The sequence below is a fragment of the Salminus brasiliensis genome, chromosome 18 (genome assembly GCF_030463535.1).
Source record: "Salminus brasiliensis chromosome 18, fSalBra1.hap2, whole genome shotgun sequence".
Classification (NCBI taxonomy): Eukaryota; Metazoa; Chordata; class Actinopteri; order Characiformes; family Bryconidae; genus Salminus; species Salminus brasiliensis.
Window position 1 is genome coordinate 21,441,932 of NC_132895.1, and position 19,663 is coordinate 21,461,594.

The window sequence follows — 19,663 nt, forward strand, 5'->3', positions numbered from 1 at the left end:
TCTGGATTTTTGTTTGTTTGCTAGCTGTCTGGTTTTAGTCTCAGAACACAAAAGTACTTTGGAGCTCCAGGATGTCTTTTTTTTTTGCATGTTTTGACTCATTGTTTCTGCAATCATGCATAGTTGACAGCAAGCAATGTGGAAAGAGTGCCATCTACATGCACGATGTGCAACACACACAAAAAAAAGCTTTGGACCTAAAGGCCATGTGTGAAGTTCTTTTTTTTTTTTTGCCCATTTCCTACTTCCTTTTTTCAGGTTTGCATGTTAGCTTTTTTTTTTTTTTTTTAAAAGACTAATTGTTGTCTTGCATAGTAGATGTACAGTTAAAAAAAAAGTTTTGTACTAAATTCTAGTCAGCAGTAATAGCAATACAATGTTTGTGTGTACATTTTGTTTTTTTTTTCTTCAAACTGTTTGATTGTTAAGGACAGCAAATCATTCAATCCTACATTTATCTTGTGATTGGCCACATCTGTACTGCAAACATTGTCCAACATTGGTCCATGTCAATCAGCTAATGTCTTATGTGTAACAGTGGATTGAACAGCAGAACAGGGGTGTCCTAACATATCAGTAGTTATTTGTTCTCTTCAAAGTATAAACAAATACATATTTTCTTTTACAATGTATTTCTCACTGCCTGGTCATTTGTCATGGGAATAAATTTATACCATATTTCTGCAATGAAATGCCAGTAAAGGAACAATAGTAGGCTAAATGGGTGCATGTTGTGAAAGTGGGTAAAAGGAAAGCTGTAGGGCTTCCATGTCCTCTGCTGTTAGAATTCAGTCCCGTTCTGGAACGCCACCACCTTGATTAGGCTTGTCCACACACTGCCCGATAATCGCCTGATTGAAGGGTGGGGAGCAGGATGGATAAAGGAAACACAAAGGGGAGTTATGCATCAACTGTGAATGGAGTAGGTAAGCAGTAGTAGCACTACACAATAATACCTTCTATGGCTCCGGTTTCCTTACTGGAGTCTGAAACATGCCCAGGTGCTATAACTGATCAAGTGTTAGACCTCCTTGAGCTTTTGAAGAAATGTATTCCCAACAACAAAAATCTTCTTCCAGACTATAAAGTACATCATAAAAATGTGACTGCAGTCCACACATCTTGCCAGAAGTTTAATTCTATGAAAGGGTGAAAAACATCGGCTTATATAATATACATACTATTGTGGTGGCTAAAGTATTTTCCTGACGTATATGTCCTGAAGATCATGTAGTAAAACAAAACAAAAAAAATCCTTACAAAGAACTGCCACTGCTTACGCCTGCTTTTCTACTAGATGAACTAAAGTCTGTAACTACACACCTATATAGTGAAGCTAAAAGGTAGGTAGAGCTTTATGTGGCCAGTGAGTGGAACATAAGAGCATTTTACTCACTTGTAGGGCCAGCCAAATTTCCTCACCCCATCCATGAAGACCTCCAGCTGTAGCTGGTACAAAAAGCTCAAGAAGTTCTCCTGGAACTTGAAACTGTAAACGTTCAGAGAGACCAATCATTTTCACCACAGCAGAGGATTGTGGAGTCCTCTTTTCAGTCTGTAACGGACTGTGTGGTTGCCTCAAAGCTTCACAGGCATCGGCAGGGAAGACGTCAGCATCCTGGACTGCATTATGTAAAGTCCACTCTTGGGGGAACTAAGTAATCCAGTTCAGAGGAATTACAGTTAGGGCTGCTGAAGTCTGCTCTGCAACCTGGTGGTGTATTCTTGGATGAAAGTAGCCTAAAAAACTATGTAAACTATTGTGTAACATTTGTTTACATAAATATATGCACGCACACACACAGTTGTGTTATAATTGTGTCAGAACTAACTCTGTCTCTTTACCTTCTCTGAGTAAACGTTCACCCACTCATCCAGCCCAACCTGCTCGAAGACAACCCTTTAACTGCGTCAGACCAGCTGCACACCCTCCTACCACTGTTACCTGCCTAATCACCATGCTGTAACCTAAATGGACTCTTAACCATCTGCCACTATTGATATTACCACTATTAGCCATCATTACTCTCATACTCTGACCATCATTGCCATGACTATATTAAATTATACTACACCATGATTATTATATTATGATTAAGAATATGTTGCACATCTGAGCAGTACAACAGTTTGGGTGGTTAACTTGTCAATAATGTATAAATAGCTCTGATCAATGGAGGATGGGTCCTCCTTGTGAGTCTTGGTTCCTTCAAAGGTTTCTTCTTCCAGCTCTGAGGGAGTTTTTCCTTGCCACTTGCTGTTGACTTGCTCACTGAGGGTCTTAGATGTTACATGTCCTCTTGTGCTGCTGATTTCTTGACTTTTTACTAATTACTGATTGTGTAAAGCTGCTTTGTGACAACAGCTGTAAAAAGCGCTATACAAATAAATGATGTGATTTATAATAATCTCATACCACAGTGACTTCACGCTAAGAATAATTATAGCTAGTCTTTCACTAAAAGTAACCTCAATGAGTTAGCTATGATATATACTTACAGTTTACTGTGTTTTCACCACCTAAGGTAAACCTGAGATGCAATAACAACAAACATGCAAAACTGAGCTTCGTAAACGTGGAGCAAGGAAGCCTTCATCCGGGTTTTTTTCAAACGTTAGCACAGTGAGCAGGAGCAGGGCAGGGCAGGGCAGGGTGACCTGTACTGGCTAATAAATGTGTGTACTAAGGTAAAGAGGAAGCAAAGACAGGACGTTAACCCGTATCTTCACAGAAACATCACCTTCTCACACCTTCTCGTCAGTTAAACGTTTAACTGCTCACAGCTCAACTGACCTGCGCTTCAATTCGGCGCCATTAGGAGTCAACGCTAGACAGTTGGCTTTACCAGCCAGCTCACAAACTAACTGTGTCTGAGGCACGAACAGTTAAAATACAGAGCGCATAAATATCAAAATAATACATATGCACTTAAACTGCGACAAAGTACTGAACTGCTTCTTACCTGAGAGCTGAGAGGAGCAGAGAGGAGCTGAGAGGAGCTTCTTCTCGTTTGGAATCTCTTCAAGCGCGCGTTTTTTGGTGACCGCTGATTGGCTGAAACGGCGACGAGTGACTCAGTGTTCGTTTGCTTTTCCTACGTACCCGGATGTTGAGTGTTTCTGAGACTTGAATCTGAATTTGATTCACTGAATTTGTGCATTTTATAAAACTAACTTAAATAAAAAAAATATTTTATTAATTCATTTAGAATGATAAATCACATGCAAATTATTCAAGCCAAGTCAGACAGATCAGATTCAACATCAAACCTTTAAACATGAGAAAATAGTGTTAACGAAAAAATATCTTGCTGCACAAATTCAATAAATCAAATTCAGATTCAAGTCTTGGAAACACTACAGTGTTATTGTTCAAAAATAATGTAGATTTCTTATTTTTATTATTTATCCAATTTTCCACTTATTTTCTCCCCAATGTGGACCACCAATTACCCAACCCATACATATGATCCCCTTCAATAAATCAATAAATCACACGTCTCAAATTCCATTCCTATTGATACAAAAATCATTCCAAAAAAATATTCATTTTTGATGGAATGATCCATCCATCCTGCGCTTAACAGTTTGAAAGATTTTCTTCTCATGAATTTCTACACCCTTTTGTCCTCCAAACATACCTTTTCTTATCAAGGCAGAAAAGTTAGACGTTACCTTCATCAGCCCGCCGCTGCCCCTGAATTTTGTGGTGGCAGGACTTGTGCAGGTATCATCTACTTACTTAACTATCGACAGTTACAGAAAGTTTGACCAAACCTTTACATGCTGCTGTATCCAGGTAGACCCTTGACTACAATGAAAGACAATGGAGGACTCACTGTAACTGTATAATATACAATTCCATTTAATTGAATTTAGTCTTAAATAAATAAAATAAGAAACCAATTATTATGCACTACAAATAGAGACATTCTCCATTCCCCTTTTGGCAAACAGTTCACCTGTACAGGACAACTTCAGTGAGTCGACAGAAATTCATACCCTTTCTTACACGCACACATACAAACTTATAGTGTTAATTCAACATAAGTTAGTTTTTTTTTTGTGATGATAATAGTCACATACTGCCTGTAGCACTTCATTGTGATTTGTTTACCCAAAATATAAATTTGTCCTCAGTACAGTACAGAATTCAAGACAGTAATATCATATACTTAAATTAAGAACACTTGGCATTTAGAAAACAATGTCTTTTAAAGCAGTAATTTATCAAATGGTGATACATACAAAACGCAAGCACAAATTGTCACTTCTGTAAATATTTCATTGTCACTTTTGTAAATGTTTCAGTGTCGCGATCAAAGGAAAAAAAAAGATTCAAGCTTAAAAAGACGAACACACGTAGAAAAGACATGCTTTAAGTTTCGAAGGATCACAACAGCACGTGTGTGACGGACAGACTTGAGATACGCACGGCACACGTTAGCAAACTGACGCACGGCAATGAAACAAGCATGCAAGTAAAAGACGACACCCATCTCTCATATACTCAGAGGATCTGTATGTGTGTTTGTGTGTGTGTGTGTGCGCGCGAGTGAGAGAGAAATCATGTACGTGGGCATGAGGGCAGGGGTCGTGCTCTGGCAACACCGTACTGTACTACACTGCCTTGTGCTTGATCGTCTGATAATGGTAATAATCTATGGCATTACAAAACATGGCTTTTAGCCAACAGCTGTGGCATCTGAAACGAGAAAGACGGCTATAAAAACTGAGCTGTTTTTAGTTCTTTTTTTTTGGGAGAGAATTTGTGCTCTGTCTGTCGTAACAGCTGAAGCGCTCCGGCTTGATCCAGCATACAGGAGTTTAAAGCAATACTTGGTTTTACTTTAGTTTTTCAACCTAACCTCTGCTGCATGTATAGAATGGAGCTGTACGGAGAGGAACATCTGTTCCCGTCCTAACTCTCTCTGACATGCCTCTATCCCTTAACCATCCCACAACTACCCAACTCTGTGCACCATCCATTCCTGCATTACTCTACACCATCCCTTTTCCATCCCCAAATTACCCAACACAACCCTTCACCATTTCCTTCCCATCCCTAAAAAGTTCAACACCTTTCAATCTCTGCATTACCCCACACCATTTGTCCCCATCCCTGAATTACCCAGCAATGTCCTTTCCCCATCTCCGCATCACTTAACACCATCCTCACTCCATCCCTGCATCACCCAACAATGTCCCTTCAACATCCCTGCATAACCCAACACTGTTCCTTCAACATCCCTGCATCACCCAACAATGTCCCTTCAACATCCCTGCATAACCCAACACTGTTCCTTCAACATCCCTGCATCACCCAACAATGTCCCTTCAACATCCCTGCATAACCCAACACTGTTCCTTCCCCCATCACAGCATTACCCAACAATGCCCATTTCCCATTTCCCAAGCCCAACAATGTCTTTTCCCTGTCCCTAAATTGTCCAACAGTGTCCCTTCCCCATTCTTGTATTACCGAGCAATGTTCCTTCCCATCCCAGCATTACTCAAAAATGTCCCTTTTCCATCCCCACAATATCCAACAATGTCCCTTTCCCACCCACGAGTCAGTTCTTTCTGTTCTTTTCTGAGTACAGGGACAATACAGTCTATGGTAATCGACTTTATGCAACAGGTGCGACAGATAGAGATTAGGTTGAAAATCACTGTATTCCTTTAATAACTTGGCATAAAGACATGGCGTGTGTCAGCTATGTACCCAACCATACACCTCTAATGACCAGTGACCGCATATCCTCAGAATCCTTTAGTCTAAGTGCTATTATCCGCGCTTAAATGAAAGAAACCCCTCTTTACCCCTGAAGGACAAGGCATATTCAAGTCACACATTCTGATTTCCCAACTCCATTAGTAACTGAAGCCTATCATTTGCTCTGGAGGGATAAGCGAGAAGAAACGGCTGTGCTGAAAGAATCATGCTCCGAGCTGCTCTGAAATCCCTCGCTTCCTCATTCCCTAAACACCAAAGAGTGCTGATCTAGGATCTGTTTTTGCTATTTTTGTCTAAATGAGCACCAAAGAGCCATGCAAAGCCACGTCAGCACGCTTATTGTGGCACATGTGGGACCCGCTGTGCCGCAGTCCAGCTACCTGCATTCCCCCGCACACTGCGCCACACTTCAAACTCAAAGGAATCCATCAGGGCTGCTCGGGATTGCACTGGTGCTTTAGATTTGTGAACCCTCTGTGCAACAAGTTGGGGTGTGGGGAAGGTGTGGGCGGGTAGACTGCAGTGACCTCAAAAAGAGATTAGAAGTCTGTTGCCCCCCCTACGCCCGCAACACGCCCACCCCAGCACACTGACACCAGACAACACAGTGACAGAAAGACAATGACTCTTTGAGATGTCGCCTAGCAACAAGAAGCACTAAAAATACTCCCTCTGCGCACTTTCTTTCTTTTCACTCTCTTTTTTTGTTGCCTGGTTTCATGTAAAACGTCGGTCTGGCTTGAGTCATGGTAAAGTTGGGGTTCATAAACGTGTCTGGAAGTTTTCCAGCCCTTTTTAGGTCACGCAAAGGTTTCAGGAAACAGAAGCGCTAGTGGTTTTCATTAACACCCAGCCTAACAGTCAAAATTTCTGGCCTTTCTCAGACTTCCAGAGGCCAGAGGGCTGCATATCTGATTTCTCTGTTCATAAAGACTTTTTACAGTCTTCCAGAGAGCTTTCGAGGGATGCAAACTTCAGCTCCTCCAGGTATCGAATGTTTAAAAATGTTATACGAATATGGAATATTTATTTCAGGATTTTGCTTATTTTACACTATATATCCAAATGTTTGTGGACACCCCTTCTAATGAATGCACTCAGCTATTTTTAGGTGCACCCATTGTTGACACAGATGTGCAAATGCACACAGCTTGTCTAGTCCTGGTAGAGAATAGGAATCTGGAGCAGATACACAAATCTATTGGCACAATGCCTAATGTCAGACGTGGGCTAGAGGGGTATAAAGCCCCCCAAGTATTGAGCTGGGGAGCAGTGAAACTGTGTTCTCTGAAATAATGATAGTGCACCATCTGATACTTCTGGAATGGATTGGGGAGCTGGCCATGAAGTGGGGTGGTGGTCATCCAATATTCTGACACTCTTGTCGCTGAATGCCATCAAATCCTCAAGACATTGCTCCAAAGTGCTCTCTAGTAGAGACAGTTAGAGAATTTTTTTTAATACCCTTGATTCAGGAAGGAAAGAGGAATGAGCATGTGTCCTAATACTTGTGTCCATACAGTGTAAAGCTTGAAACGCATTAAAGTATCTTGTCAAAAGAATAAGACAATGTCTCTGGACGTAAACTTGTATTTTTACTTTAAAACATCTAAAATAATGCTAAACACAGAAAGACTTATCCACAGAAGCCAGGATATTGACTGCAGTGTGATATTGTGAATTTGAACAAATGTCAACCTGGGAATCTGGGACTTTATATACACTTGCAGACATGCAGCCTTGAGGACTTGCTATGATGGCATTTAGCACTTACATAAACTTCAACTTTAATTCTCGAGTGCATGAGAAGGAAGTTCAGGAGTCTAAAACTTGGGCAAAACACAAGAGTGTAGAACTTGGGCGAATAATACAAGCCCCTTCCAGACTCGAAAATGAACAAGCACTTTTAATCCAAGACTCTCTCTCTCCCTCTCTGTTTGTGGGTCCCTGAGACAAGCAGGTAGCAGAAGGAGGAACTATAAAACCCTACCTCGAAGCAACATCAAGGTTTTTCATGAGTTCTCAATGAGTTTAGCTAAGGGTGCTCTAAAAAGTTTGCAAGCGCTAGCCTAATGGGACCACTAAGCGTCAGTAGAACTTTCTGCCTGGAGCATCCCGAGCACTACCTAAAGCATATGTCCGAGGCCAGCCGCAGCAGATGGCTGATAGGTACTGGTGGAAAATGGGACAGAATAAACACCCTGTACATGATTTTATTATATCTGAAAACTCTTCACTGGGGCTTTATCTGCCACAGGGATACAGTAATATGGAGAGAGTGAGAGAGAGGGGACTGAACCTGATCTAACAGCCAGATAAACTTCTGGGTGACTGGAACTGGACCAAGTCTCATTAGTTAAGGAACAGATGGAAGTAACTGATTCATCATCCGAAATGCACTAAGCATTTACATAGGCCGGAATGAACAGCGCTGATGCTGTCTGGAGGAGTCGGTGCTTGGTTAATGATGAACAGGGCTGGATTAATGGGGTGTAGATTAGGGCCCCATGTTTAAAAGATAAAGAAAAAAACGGTCCAGTCTAATTCTGCAGTAAAAAAGTTAACCGTAATTGCAACACAATCAAATGCAATTTAAAGGCATTTCAACAAGTCAAAGTAGAAATAATAAAATAAGAAACAAACGGTGCAGTACCGCCATTAAGTGCATCAACACTGATTACACCATAGTAGAGCATTACTGATACTGACGATTTCCTTGAAAGCTCATGGAACTAGGAGGAAAAGGACACTAAAACTTTGTGTGTGTGTATGAGCTTGTTTACACTTTGCATTTACATGCGTTATAGTCTGGATTGTATCTGGATACATATTGGCCAGATTATGTTTACAGAAATGACAGTCTCAGCAAAGGTGACTCTAACGCTATGTCGCCTTTACCTCGACCTGCTTTCACCTGTCTTTAAAAGACCTCTACTCACACGCCTACTTTACTGCTGTCACATGCTGACATTTCGTTTGGTCCCAGACCTGGGCTGATGACGGGGCCTACGCCACAGACATTAGTCTTTAAATACTGCTCTCAATCAAACTTGCAATTTAGGTGAAGATTGCAGTTCACTTCTTGAACGCTTGCCTCCGGAGTCTTCTGGCAGAACTGCCTTTCGTTCTTCTCTTAACATGTCGGCAATGAGAAGAAATGACAGTAAAACTGACTGACTCTGCTAATACTTTTCGTTTGACCAGATGACATCCAGATTTACTTTCCGTATAAAAAACGGATACGGACGTCATTTCAGTTTTACCATTTTACTGTACAGCGTCAAATTTTGGAAGAAACCATTTAAAACAAGTAGTGAATCGTCAGGTTTGGCAGAGGTGAACGCATTTACTTGGAGATGCTGTGACTTCTGCAGCAGTCAGGGCCACTGCTATCCAGAGGTCTTTATTGAAGAGAGAAGAAGTGAAGACTGGTGAAGAAGAACTGTGCCTGATTGCGTTTTCTGCCCGTCATTCTTTCACAGTGCCAGACATCCAACTTCATCTGTAGAAAAGTGCTGTGCTTACATAACTTGTGTACACTTGTGCTGAATGTGGTCAAGCACCGTCTCTGGCTCTGATCGGTGGTTGACGAGATTGGACACTTGTGATCTGATCTCTGAAAATGCATGCTGATTTAAGGTGTAAACAGCCTCTAAGTGTATCTGTGGCAGTGTTAAACACACCAGTCCCTGTTCTCGGCTACCATTCACCTTCCTTCTATTCACATGAGCATAGTCCTACTTACAAGACTTTGAACAATAATTTGATAGAATGGCCCACCCCACACTGACACACTATATCCTTAGTCCCACATTCCCTGTCCAATACATTCCCATTCACACATACAGCCCACAATATTCCTGAACACATAATATATAAGTCAGAATAATAAATATCACCAATCAGTTAATGAATGTACACCAACGCCTTTAGGATTTCCACCCTTTACCTTGTTACTTTTGGTCTCGATTGGACAACTCTAACTCTTGTGCCATGCAAGTTGTGCTCTCTTTTTTTGCGGCAAAACTGCCCAAAGAACAGCGTAAGTTAGTTTTTCACATTCCATCATTTTGTTTCTTACTAAAAATGTCAGAAATAAATAAATAAATAAACAAAAATTAGAACGTATTTTTCGCCCAGAAAAAAACACGCTGCACAAGACGAGCACTTAACAGTGGAAGAGAGTAGAAACGGGAAGGAAACTGGCAGAATAGGAGGAAGCGTTTGGGACAGGCAGTGCCCTCTGAGCGTGTAAATATGGTCTTATGGGAGGTATTCGGGAGAAGAAGATGGATGGTCAGTGATCTTCTGATCTCAAAGCTTGAGGAACCTGTGGATGATCCACAGTGCTGCTTTAGGAATGAGTGCACTGACACAGAGCAATAGATGTAGAATGATGCAAATACTCAGAAGAGGAGTGTGAAACTGCCTGGGGTAAAAAAACAAACAAACGGTATGGTCCTGATGCAAAGGATACACCTTTTGGAATGGATTTTTTTTTTGTCCATGTGGTCGTTTCTGAATTTGAAGGTGCTGGCACACCCAAGAGTAAACCATGTAGTGAACAGTGTCTGTGCATGGGTTCCCTCCAGTTTCAGCGCGAGTCCCCTCCAAATACAGCAAATTTCTACGCTCCCCTCTACACTAGCGCCAAGCTAGAGATCTTTCCCGTCAGCATTAGCGAGAAGGAACCGCTCCCGTCCCAACAACACTTAATTATCCGCAATAACAAATGTAAACACTCAATTTGGACACCTTATAGATACAGTTATGTCACAACAGCAGAGAGAGGGAGAATAATCAGGTGGTTACACAGGAAGGAAAGCTCTCTCGCTTTCTCTCACTTGCTCTCTCTCTCTCTGTGTCTGTTTCTCTCTTGCTCTCAGAAGCCAGGCACATGGCAGTAGGCCTCCAGTGAGGCCAGCAAGATGTAGATGAGCCAGAGGGAGAGGAAGAGCAGGACGGTCAGCAGCTTGGCGGTCCGCGGGCCCCCGAGCTCTCCGGCGGAGATGGAGGGCCGGCGGCGATAGAGCAGCGTGAGAACAGACAGGAGGGCCAGGATGGTGAAGAGAGTAACAGAGAAGGCCAGCGAGCCAGGTGGCACTGAGAACTGCTGACCCTTACTGTTCCAGTACACAGCGGCGATGGTCCACGCCACGCCGATGCCCAGGAAGACGTTGACCGCGTTGCTACCAGTCACATTGCCGATGGAAGCGTCTGCGTACTGGTCCTGGATGGCCGCAACCTTGCTAGCAAAGGTGTCTGGGGAGGAGTGAAGAGAGAGAGAGAGAGAGAGAGAGAGAGAGAGAGAGAGAGGGTTAAAAATTGTTACCCCAAATGCTGTCAATCAACCAAGATGTAGGTTAATTAATGCTAATCAGCCATAACATTAAAACCACCTGCCTAACATTGTGTAGGCCCTGCCCTCATGCCACCAAAATAGTTCAAACTCATCAAGTCATGGCCTTCACAAGACTTATTTAGCATGAACATTTCAGCAGTTTGTACTACAGGATCTCTTCTGTAGGATCGGACCAGAAAAGCTTTTGCTCCACACGCTCATCTGTGAGCCCTGGGCACCCATGACCCCGTCCCTGGTTTACTGATTGTCCTTCCTGGGACAAGTTTAGGTAGGCACAGACCACTGCATACTTGGAACACCCCACAAGACCTGCCTGATTTTGGAAATCCTCTGACCCAGTCATCCAGCCATCACTATTTGTCTTTTGTCAAAGTATCTCAGAGCCTTATGCGTATGCCTATTTTCCTGCTTTCAACACATCACCTTCAAAAACTGACTGTGCATATGCTGCCTAATATGTATATCCCAGCCATGTATATCTTTAGCCAGACAGTATATCAGGTGTCATTTCACCTGTCAGTGGTTTTAATGTAATGTCTGACTGGTGCATATTCATACAGACAACCACCACATAATTTAACCAGAGGTGGCCAAACAATGGTATATGGCAGTTAGCACAGTGGAAACTACATGCCAAAAACATCAAAAATTAAACTGCATAGACTTTACTTATAGAGATTTCTTGTTCTGTAGGACAAGCTTGTTTAAATTGTCTAGTGGAGTAACCCCATAGGAGAACCACTTTTGGTTCCTTAAGGAACCATGTCTGAGTAAACCTTTACATTGGAACTGGTAAAGAACCTTTACATCAAGAGAAGATTCTACAGACATTTTAAAGGTTCTTCATGCTCACTAATCTCTATTACAAACACTTAATGGTTCTTCTATGGCATTGCTCAAAGAACCATTTGAAGCACCTCTACTTTTACTATATGACAAAGATGCACATGATTTATAAAATATCCAGTAATTTTGAGCGTGACTGCATGCACTGCATAATCCCCTCACCCTGTAGTTAACATTGGAGACAGAGGGACTTCTCGGGTCACTGCTTATCAGATGTGAATTTAATACTTGGCTGATTTTAAGCGTGGCAGTGGGAAATGGTAACTTACTGCTAATGCAGCACCAAAATGACAAAAAAAAAAGCTTCAAAGTTTGGTCAAAACTTCAAGAGTGGAAATTTGTAGGTAATTAGAAGCATGTTGTGGAGATTTTTCCCATTTGGAGATTGGAGACCTCCCAGTTCTCACTCAGTCTTGAATGCAGCTAAAGAGGACAAAACGCTTGCGAACACACAAACCCTGCCCGATATGTGTCTGAATCTCAGTGGACACTCACCAGGTACAGAGGTGCCGAGGGCCACGAACACCACGGCCGTAACAGAGTCCTTCAGGCCGATGGTGCAGCCAAAGTGGGAGGCTAAGTCTCCAGTGACGGCAGTCAGCACTCCGATGAGCGAAATGGACACGAAGAAACAGGCCCAGCCATTCCAGTACTCCGTGGGGGGCACGAAGGCGAACAGAACCTTCCAGAAGACGGTCAGGAAGTGCATGATGTAATCGAAGCAAGAGGGCAACCGCTCCTCTCCGCTCTCCTCCTCATCGTCATCACCTGGAGGATTCAGCCGTGGAGGTTACGCAATGCTTATGGTGGTGGTCTGCTTATACGTTATATTTTTACAGCAGCACAGCCTCAACCTCATGCTCCTCATTAATCAGTTCTTTGGTGCCGGCTGATTTACTGTGCAGAGTGCAGTAATACCATACTTTACTCATAAACTAGGGTTAATGCCCTGTTTTATTGAGTGTGAGCTCTGGTACAACTCAGAAGAGAACCTATATTTTTTCTAATGTTTAAAAACACATTAGAAAAGTCTTGATGCATGTACACACACATAGCTGATTAAGCCATATAGAGATTGTTTACACCTGGTTTAGACATGCATATCTGGCTTCTCTTTACATTTTTCACTAAAATGTGTCTCCAGTGTGAAATCTAATCTTACTTTTCCAAGTAAAGATACATAATTTCTGCTTTATTTCCAAGGTGGTGCGGCTCTGAGTGATCGTGAAGGGTTTTGAGGAACAGTGGGAATTCCCACATAGCAGCGGAACAACAAATGTGGCTCACACATTCCCGTAATGGCTCTATCAGAAATAGACCATATAAGAGTACTTGGGCAAAGTGGAGTGTCGAGCATTGTGGTCTCCATACTGACTTTTGTGTTTAGTCACTGGTATCTTTAGGATTCTAGCCGTTGGTCACTCTGGATAAGACTTTAATGTAAATGTAAATACAAATATGGCCAAGATGCATCTCTGATCTCTGTGACCGACTGTAATCTGATCACAATGCGTCCTGAGTGTGGTTTTTTAATGCAGTAAATCTAAGCAAAATCCAATCACTACTAATGCATGCTTATACAAGGTGCGAACAGACTCATACTTTAAAGCACTTTTGTCAATCGGTTCAGATTAAGCTTCACAGCAAACATGACCACTCACATCGCAACTGCAGCTGAGAGGAACCTTACTCGCTTAAGAAGGATTTCAGAGCACATTAATACAGACTTCAGTATCTAACATTTTACAACAGCTTTGAACATGGCTCAGCCCCAGCCAATCAAATTTAAAAACAGATACAGGACAAGGGATACTTCTGCTGTTCCACCCAGCCCTAGCCTGCACTATTCCTGCACTATTGTATAGAAGCTTCCATTTCTATTCCTGCCAATGTTAGCTGCATTACCCTTATAAATTCAGCACAAGCATCAGCTAGACTGATTGACTACATTATTTAGAGCCAATGCTGCATTTAAGACAACTGGGAGCTTGGATTCCACCTAAAAGCATTTTTGCAACTTCAGTTATTTGAGGTCAGATAAAAACGGACGCTCACAGTAAGCAAACTTCACGCTTCTTCACGCTTAAAGTGAAAGATTTGATTATTTTAATACATTGGTGATTTTAAACTTACAGCTAATTCAGCACTGAAAATGACAAACAAGCTTTCGTCAAAAAAAGAAAAACTCTTTACGGATACAGAATGAGGGGTAATTCTGCTGCTCTTTCAGGATAAAAAAAATCACCAACTCACTTTCAGCATACTTTTGGTGTGTGTCAAGCACTGACCCCTGATTTCTGCTTTAAAAAAAAACAAACAAATTCTGTTGCATTTTACAGCATATTATTGTTTGTTTACACAAAAGATTTAGCTCTTTTGTCCCATTTTTTAGTGGTTGCTATATTTTAAGAGTATATCTGCTTCTTTTTTTGGAATCTATTTAGATTTAGATTTAGATACCTAGATTTTCTTTTCACTGGTTGTTAATAGGCATGAGCTCATTAACATAACAATTTTGATTGGCTGTTACTGAGATTATGTGTAAAAATACTGCCGTGGTCAACAGAGTTAAGCACCGCCATGATGACTTATGATTAGGACGTCAGTACTGTGCTGCTCTTCAGCCAAAATACTAACTATAACTGAGAATCAGGAACTTATACATTTTTACACTTTAAACATTGACAATTAAACACAATACCCATCAGCATGTCCATCATTCCATATGTTACATGATATATGCAATACATTTGTCTTTACTGATATTAATCCTAACTTGATATTGGTTATTTTTGGCGTGGGGGTGCAGAACAGGTTACACTTTCTTGATGCACATGCAGGGTCGTTGTAGAATTGGGGTAGATTATTAATTAATACTATTAATATTGTATACTCAATAGTAACTAAATGACTCCCATTCCACAAAGTACTGATTGTCCATGCTTCCTAATTCATACATTCAGCTTGAATTTGACATTAAATAATCTAAATTTCTGTTTTCTTTGTTTTTACTCTATTGCATAGAAGGCCTATGTTCTGTAAAATGTCACTGCAGTAATAAATAAATAAATATATATATATATATATATATATATATATATATATATTGTGTATAAAATGTTGAGGATACTTAAACAGTATATAAAGTATTGGTCAAATAATTTACTGTGATATCTACTGTGACTCTCAATCAATTTTTAATAAACGATGTGTTGATAATCCATAATTTTTAGACACAATTTGTGAAATCCAATTTGAGGTTAGCACATGGCGTTAAGGCACAAAATGGTGGAAAATGTCAACTCTGTTACTGCCAACTGTGTTGTGTCCAAGGTGAAGCTTGAAGAGCCGCTCTTTTCAGTGCTGAGTCTGGAATTGAGACTACACAACTCCTCAACTTCCATAATTTCCCTAAGTTGTTTGTTTTTAAAATAGTTAACTAAAAAAACTAAAAAAAAAAAACAAAATATTTGTTTAAAATATTAACTAAATATTATTTGTTTTTAATCAATGCCAAAGTCAATGCCAAAGTGCCTGTGTGCTTTCCGACCTTGGTTACAGGGTGACATAAATGATACGACATGTAGGATTTAGGTAGAGCTTTTGTAAGGCATCCCATAGGGGAAAAGGGAAGGCTGGTGATAGTGTGGATAGGCCATTAGACATGAATCAGATAATGAAGCAGGTATTTCATATAAATATAAATGAAGTGAGGAGCAATTACACACTGATGGATAAGAAATGAGATGTGTGTGAGTGAGACACTGACCTGCGCTGACGGTGACAGCACTGACAAACTGCTCTCTCCAGCTACTGCTGCCCACCACCAATGCAAGGTTAGTCTTCTTTATCAGCTTATCCACTGTGTTCTGAATGCACAAGTACAAACACACACACACAGTAAAATATGAAGCAGCTCACCTCATCTCCAATGTGACATTGAGCTGCATAAATGACTAATCTAGCCCTCCAGACAGCCCGTGCAGGGAGAGGTCTCAGCTAAACTGATTTGAGGACAGTGAGGAAGCGCCACAGCTGGAAAAAAACACCCCCCCCCCTCTGGATTTCGTTCTGTCCTGTGTCATCCTGTCTGTTGCTTCAGGTCTGTTTCCTCTGAGAGGGCATGGGCTGTGTAATCTTGTAGATGAAGCCATGGGGAGCCATGATGGGCCTGTCTCACATCTTTCCTAAATCCCCTGCGCTGCTCCACCTGGCCGACCCACTGTATGGAGTCTGTCACCATGGGGACGAGTGGGAGGGAATCCAGACACAGTAATAAAACAGTGACCTCTGAGGACTAGCATTGTGTAAGTGTGTGTGTGTGTGTGTGTGTGTGTGAGTGAATGAGTGGGTGAATTCCAGGGTCAGAAATATTGCATTGTCCTGCAGATATTCAAAACATCTAGTCCAACTTTCAGGATGTACCTTGAACTCGTACGACTCCTCGATCACCACCTCCAGCTTGGTGTGCTCTCCCAGACTCGGGCAGCCCATCTTAGCCACCTCTTCTTCTTCAATCCCTACTGCTGGCTTGTTATCATTGGAATCTCCTGTGGGGAAAGAAAAGCTTACTTTTAGGTATGTCCTAGAAGTTTATTGTCATGTGTACCCAACTGATCCTGATACCCAGTGTTGGTTAGGGGTGTAAGAAATGATTAATATATTAAAGACGTGTGATATTTTGTATTACCATACTGTGATTTTTAATTAATAGTTTATATTAAAGATTGGTGGGAGATATTGGTTCATTTTGTGCTGTTTTTAAACCCGGCCATTAGATAGCAGTATTGAACCCTGTCTTCAGATCCCACCGTTCTGAAAGCACTGAAAAAACTGTTCTTTTACTCACATTTTATGCAATGATGATGTGTTTTGTACACTATGACAGTTTCCCTATTGTCTTGTTTACAGTCTCACAATATATTGCAATATATTGAACCATAACCCCTGTAGGGTAATACATATTGTATCACCAGCATCTTGCCAATGCACATCCCTAGTGTTGGAATGTGATAGAATATAAGTGTCTATATTCAGTCCAGATTAAATTTAGCTAGAACTTGGGATGTCCCAATCAAGTTTCTTGCCTCCCAGTCAGATCTGAATACCTTAATATTAAGTATCGGCTGATACCAATCAGATATTCCTGTTTTCATAGCAATCATAAGCTCCTCATACAAAGATGAGTCACCTTGCATGTTAATGTGGTAGTAACTTCAAGCTCCTGCATTGCACAAGGATGATTGGGCTATATATACCTGTGGGGTGTGTAACAAGATTCATGGACTGAGAAAAGGTGGTACAGTGCAGTCTCGTTGGATTTGTGGAAGGAAATAGCTGAATCTGCAGTTGTGTGGAAGCATGCGGTCACACAGGTCTACCAGCAGTGGCAGAAATCCTAGTCCAAACTGACCGACAGGGACAATGGTGGGTTTCACGATTAGTGAATGAAAATGCAGATCCATGCAGAGTGTGGACCTCTAGAAACCTGTGTTGACCTCTAGAAACAATTCTCGCCTAAAAGCAAAGCGATTTTCATTCACAAGCCGTGAAACGTCCCTGTACGTCAGTCTGGTCTTTCGGACACAATTTTGGCGAGAATTTCCTGTAGACTGGGATTTCTGCCACTGCTGGTGAAGAACGACACATTCACTGCACTGTACCACCTCTTCTCAATCTACGAATCCTGTCGCATACCCTGCAGGTATTTATAGCCCCATCATCCTTGTGCAACGCCATCAGGAGCAGGAGCCTGAAGTTACTACCACCTTAAACACGCAAGGTGACTTATTTTATGTCTGGCAAGCTTATGATTGTGTAATACAACCATACAATTTAGACAAGACATGCTATTCTGTGGATTAATACTAATAAGCAGATTTGTGCCACTTGTAAGAATCTGCTGAATATATTACAGCCTAAATGACCAACTTCATAAATGTGAAGGCAAATATTCACTTAGCTTACATTGCTTAATAATGTCCGGCCCTGGCATATTTGCTTCTTAAAAGATGATCCTGTAAGGTAACTTAAAGTGTAGGTATGTGTACGAGGTGAAAGATGATGTATGCTGTGTGCGCAAGTGTGGGCCAGCCAGCAACAGGAAGTGAGCTGAAACCACATCGGCTGTCAAGGTCCACAGCAGAATACACAAATAGGCCTGATGGCAGACGTGCAGCCTCGGCGGCTTTCCAATTCTAGATTTAGTCTGATCCACGCAGAGTTTTGTCTAACACGCCAATAGTATTACTTATAACCATCTTATAACCATATAGGGGGAAGATGCATCCCAACGTATCATATATAACCCAGTGTTCTCTGCCTGCGAGCAGAGCCGTCATTATCTAAATGCTTGTTGCTCTCAATAAATGTTACTTAAAGGTTCTGTGTGTCCGAGTATTTGATTGTTTGATTTTTCCACAACAATAAATCATCATATCAATTAATCTGCAATAGCCTAGATATAAATATAGGCACATCAACAAAAAACATTTTCTCTGCATCTGCTCCTTGCATGCAAAAAGAAAGAGAGAGAGAAAGAGAGAGAGAGAGAGAGTGAGAGGAGAATCCAGGAAAAAGAAACTTAGATTTAAGGCAGAGAACATAGTTAATAGGATCCTACAATAGCTTTGGCAAATTGAATAGCATGGCGAAGAACATTAAATTAGAGCAGTAAGTGTATAATTAATGTGCAGAATGGCCCGAAGACACTGCTCCAACATGGCCGCGTACGCTGAGACCAATTACTGTCTGTCCTGATGGGACTCGTCCTCCAGCTATTCATGCACTCAAAAATGTTCAACTATTCAAGTGTATGTGATTTACTTATGAACAATGTTGTGCATAATGTAAAATATTTGAGGTCTGAATGCTTTCCGTTTACCCTGTTTCCTGACTTGCATTTATGGCGCTCTCTCCACTTCACATATCTGTTTACCATAAGGGGTGGGGGGGCATATACTCAAACATATATCTCAGTACTTTCCAGTATTCTGTCAATAATTATATCATAATAGGATACAATAAAAACTATATTAACATACAGTTGTAAAAGAAATGATCAACCCCCCTGTTACAAGTTTTACAAACTTGCAGCTGTTTGCAATAAACCAATCAAACAAGAGCCATTGAAAAATTTCAACACCATTAATAGAACAAGTGCTCTCCAAATTCAACACAAGATACTAGTTTTAATGACGACAGTCTCTGAATTATCCAACCCTTTCATGACAAGCGTCTTTAGTACTTAGTACAGCACCCTTTTGCTGCAAACGTGATGCATAGCCAGACATCAGCTTCTGGCAGCATTCCTGAGGAATCTTCCATTCCTCATGGACAATGTCCTCCAGTTCAATAATAATTATGGGTTTGTGTGCTGAAACTGCCTTCTTCATATCCCACCAAATATTTTCTATGGGGGTCACGTCAGGCTGTGATGGCCACTTCAGAATCTTACAGGACCTACCGTTGATCCATAGGCCCGAAAGGTTTTGATATTCTGATCTGTGGAGCGATGAAGCAAAACTGGAACTTTTCGCCTCAGTGGTATGTCAGGAGGAGCAGGAATGAAGCATATGCTGAAAAGAATACCCTGCCTACAGTGAAGGATGGGGGTGGCTCTGTGGCGGATTTGCTTCCTCTGGCACTGGAACCCTGCAGTGTGTGGAGAGCAAGATGGATTCAACCCAAGAATCAGGAAATTCTTGGAGAAAACCTCA

General features: G+C 41.4%; 1 protein-coding gene and 1 long non-coding RNA gene across 3 annotated transcripts in view; both read right to left on the minus strand.

Moving 5' to 3' along the window:
• Positions 1–247: 247 nt before the first annotated feature.
• LOC140539338 (uncharacterized) lies at positions 248–3,009 on the minus strand. Of its 2 annotated transcripts, none has more exons than XR_011977825.1 (3): positions 2,964–3,009; positions 1,397–1,489; positions 248–851 (listed from the first exon to the last, which is right to left on the minus strand). It is a non-coding gene; the product is annotated as an uncharacterized lncRNA (long non-coding RNA). The 2 variants fall into 2 exon arrangements; XR_011977824.1 differs by having other exon boundaries at positions 248–1,139.
• Positions 3,010–4,196: 1,187 nt separating this feature from the next.
• Positions 4,197–19,663, minus strand: part of slc8a4a (solute carrier family 8 member 4a) — a 108,698-nt gene continuing 93,231 nt past the window's right edge. Inside the window, exons 6-9 of the mRNA XM_072661596.1 lie at positions 16,371–16,495; positions 15,715–15,814; positions 12,441–12,713; positions 4,197–10,999 (exon numbers count right to left, since the gene is read on the minus strand). Coding sequence (XP_072517697.1) covers positions 10,620–10,999; positions 12,441–12,713; positions 15,715–15,814; positions 16,371–16,495 — 878 coding nt within the window. The 3' untranslated portion in view covers positions 4,197–10,619. The remainder of the gene's footprint in view (positions 11,000–12,440; positions 12,714–15,714; positions 15,815–16,370; positions 16,496–19,663) is intronic.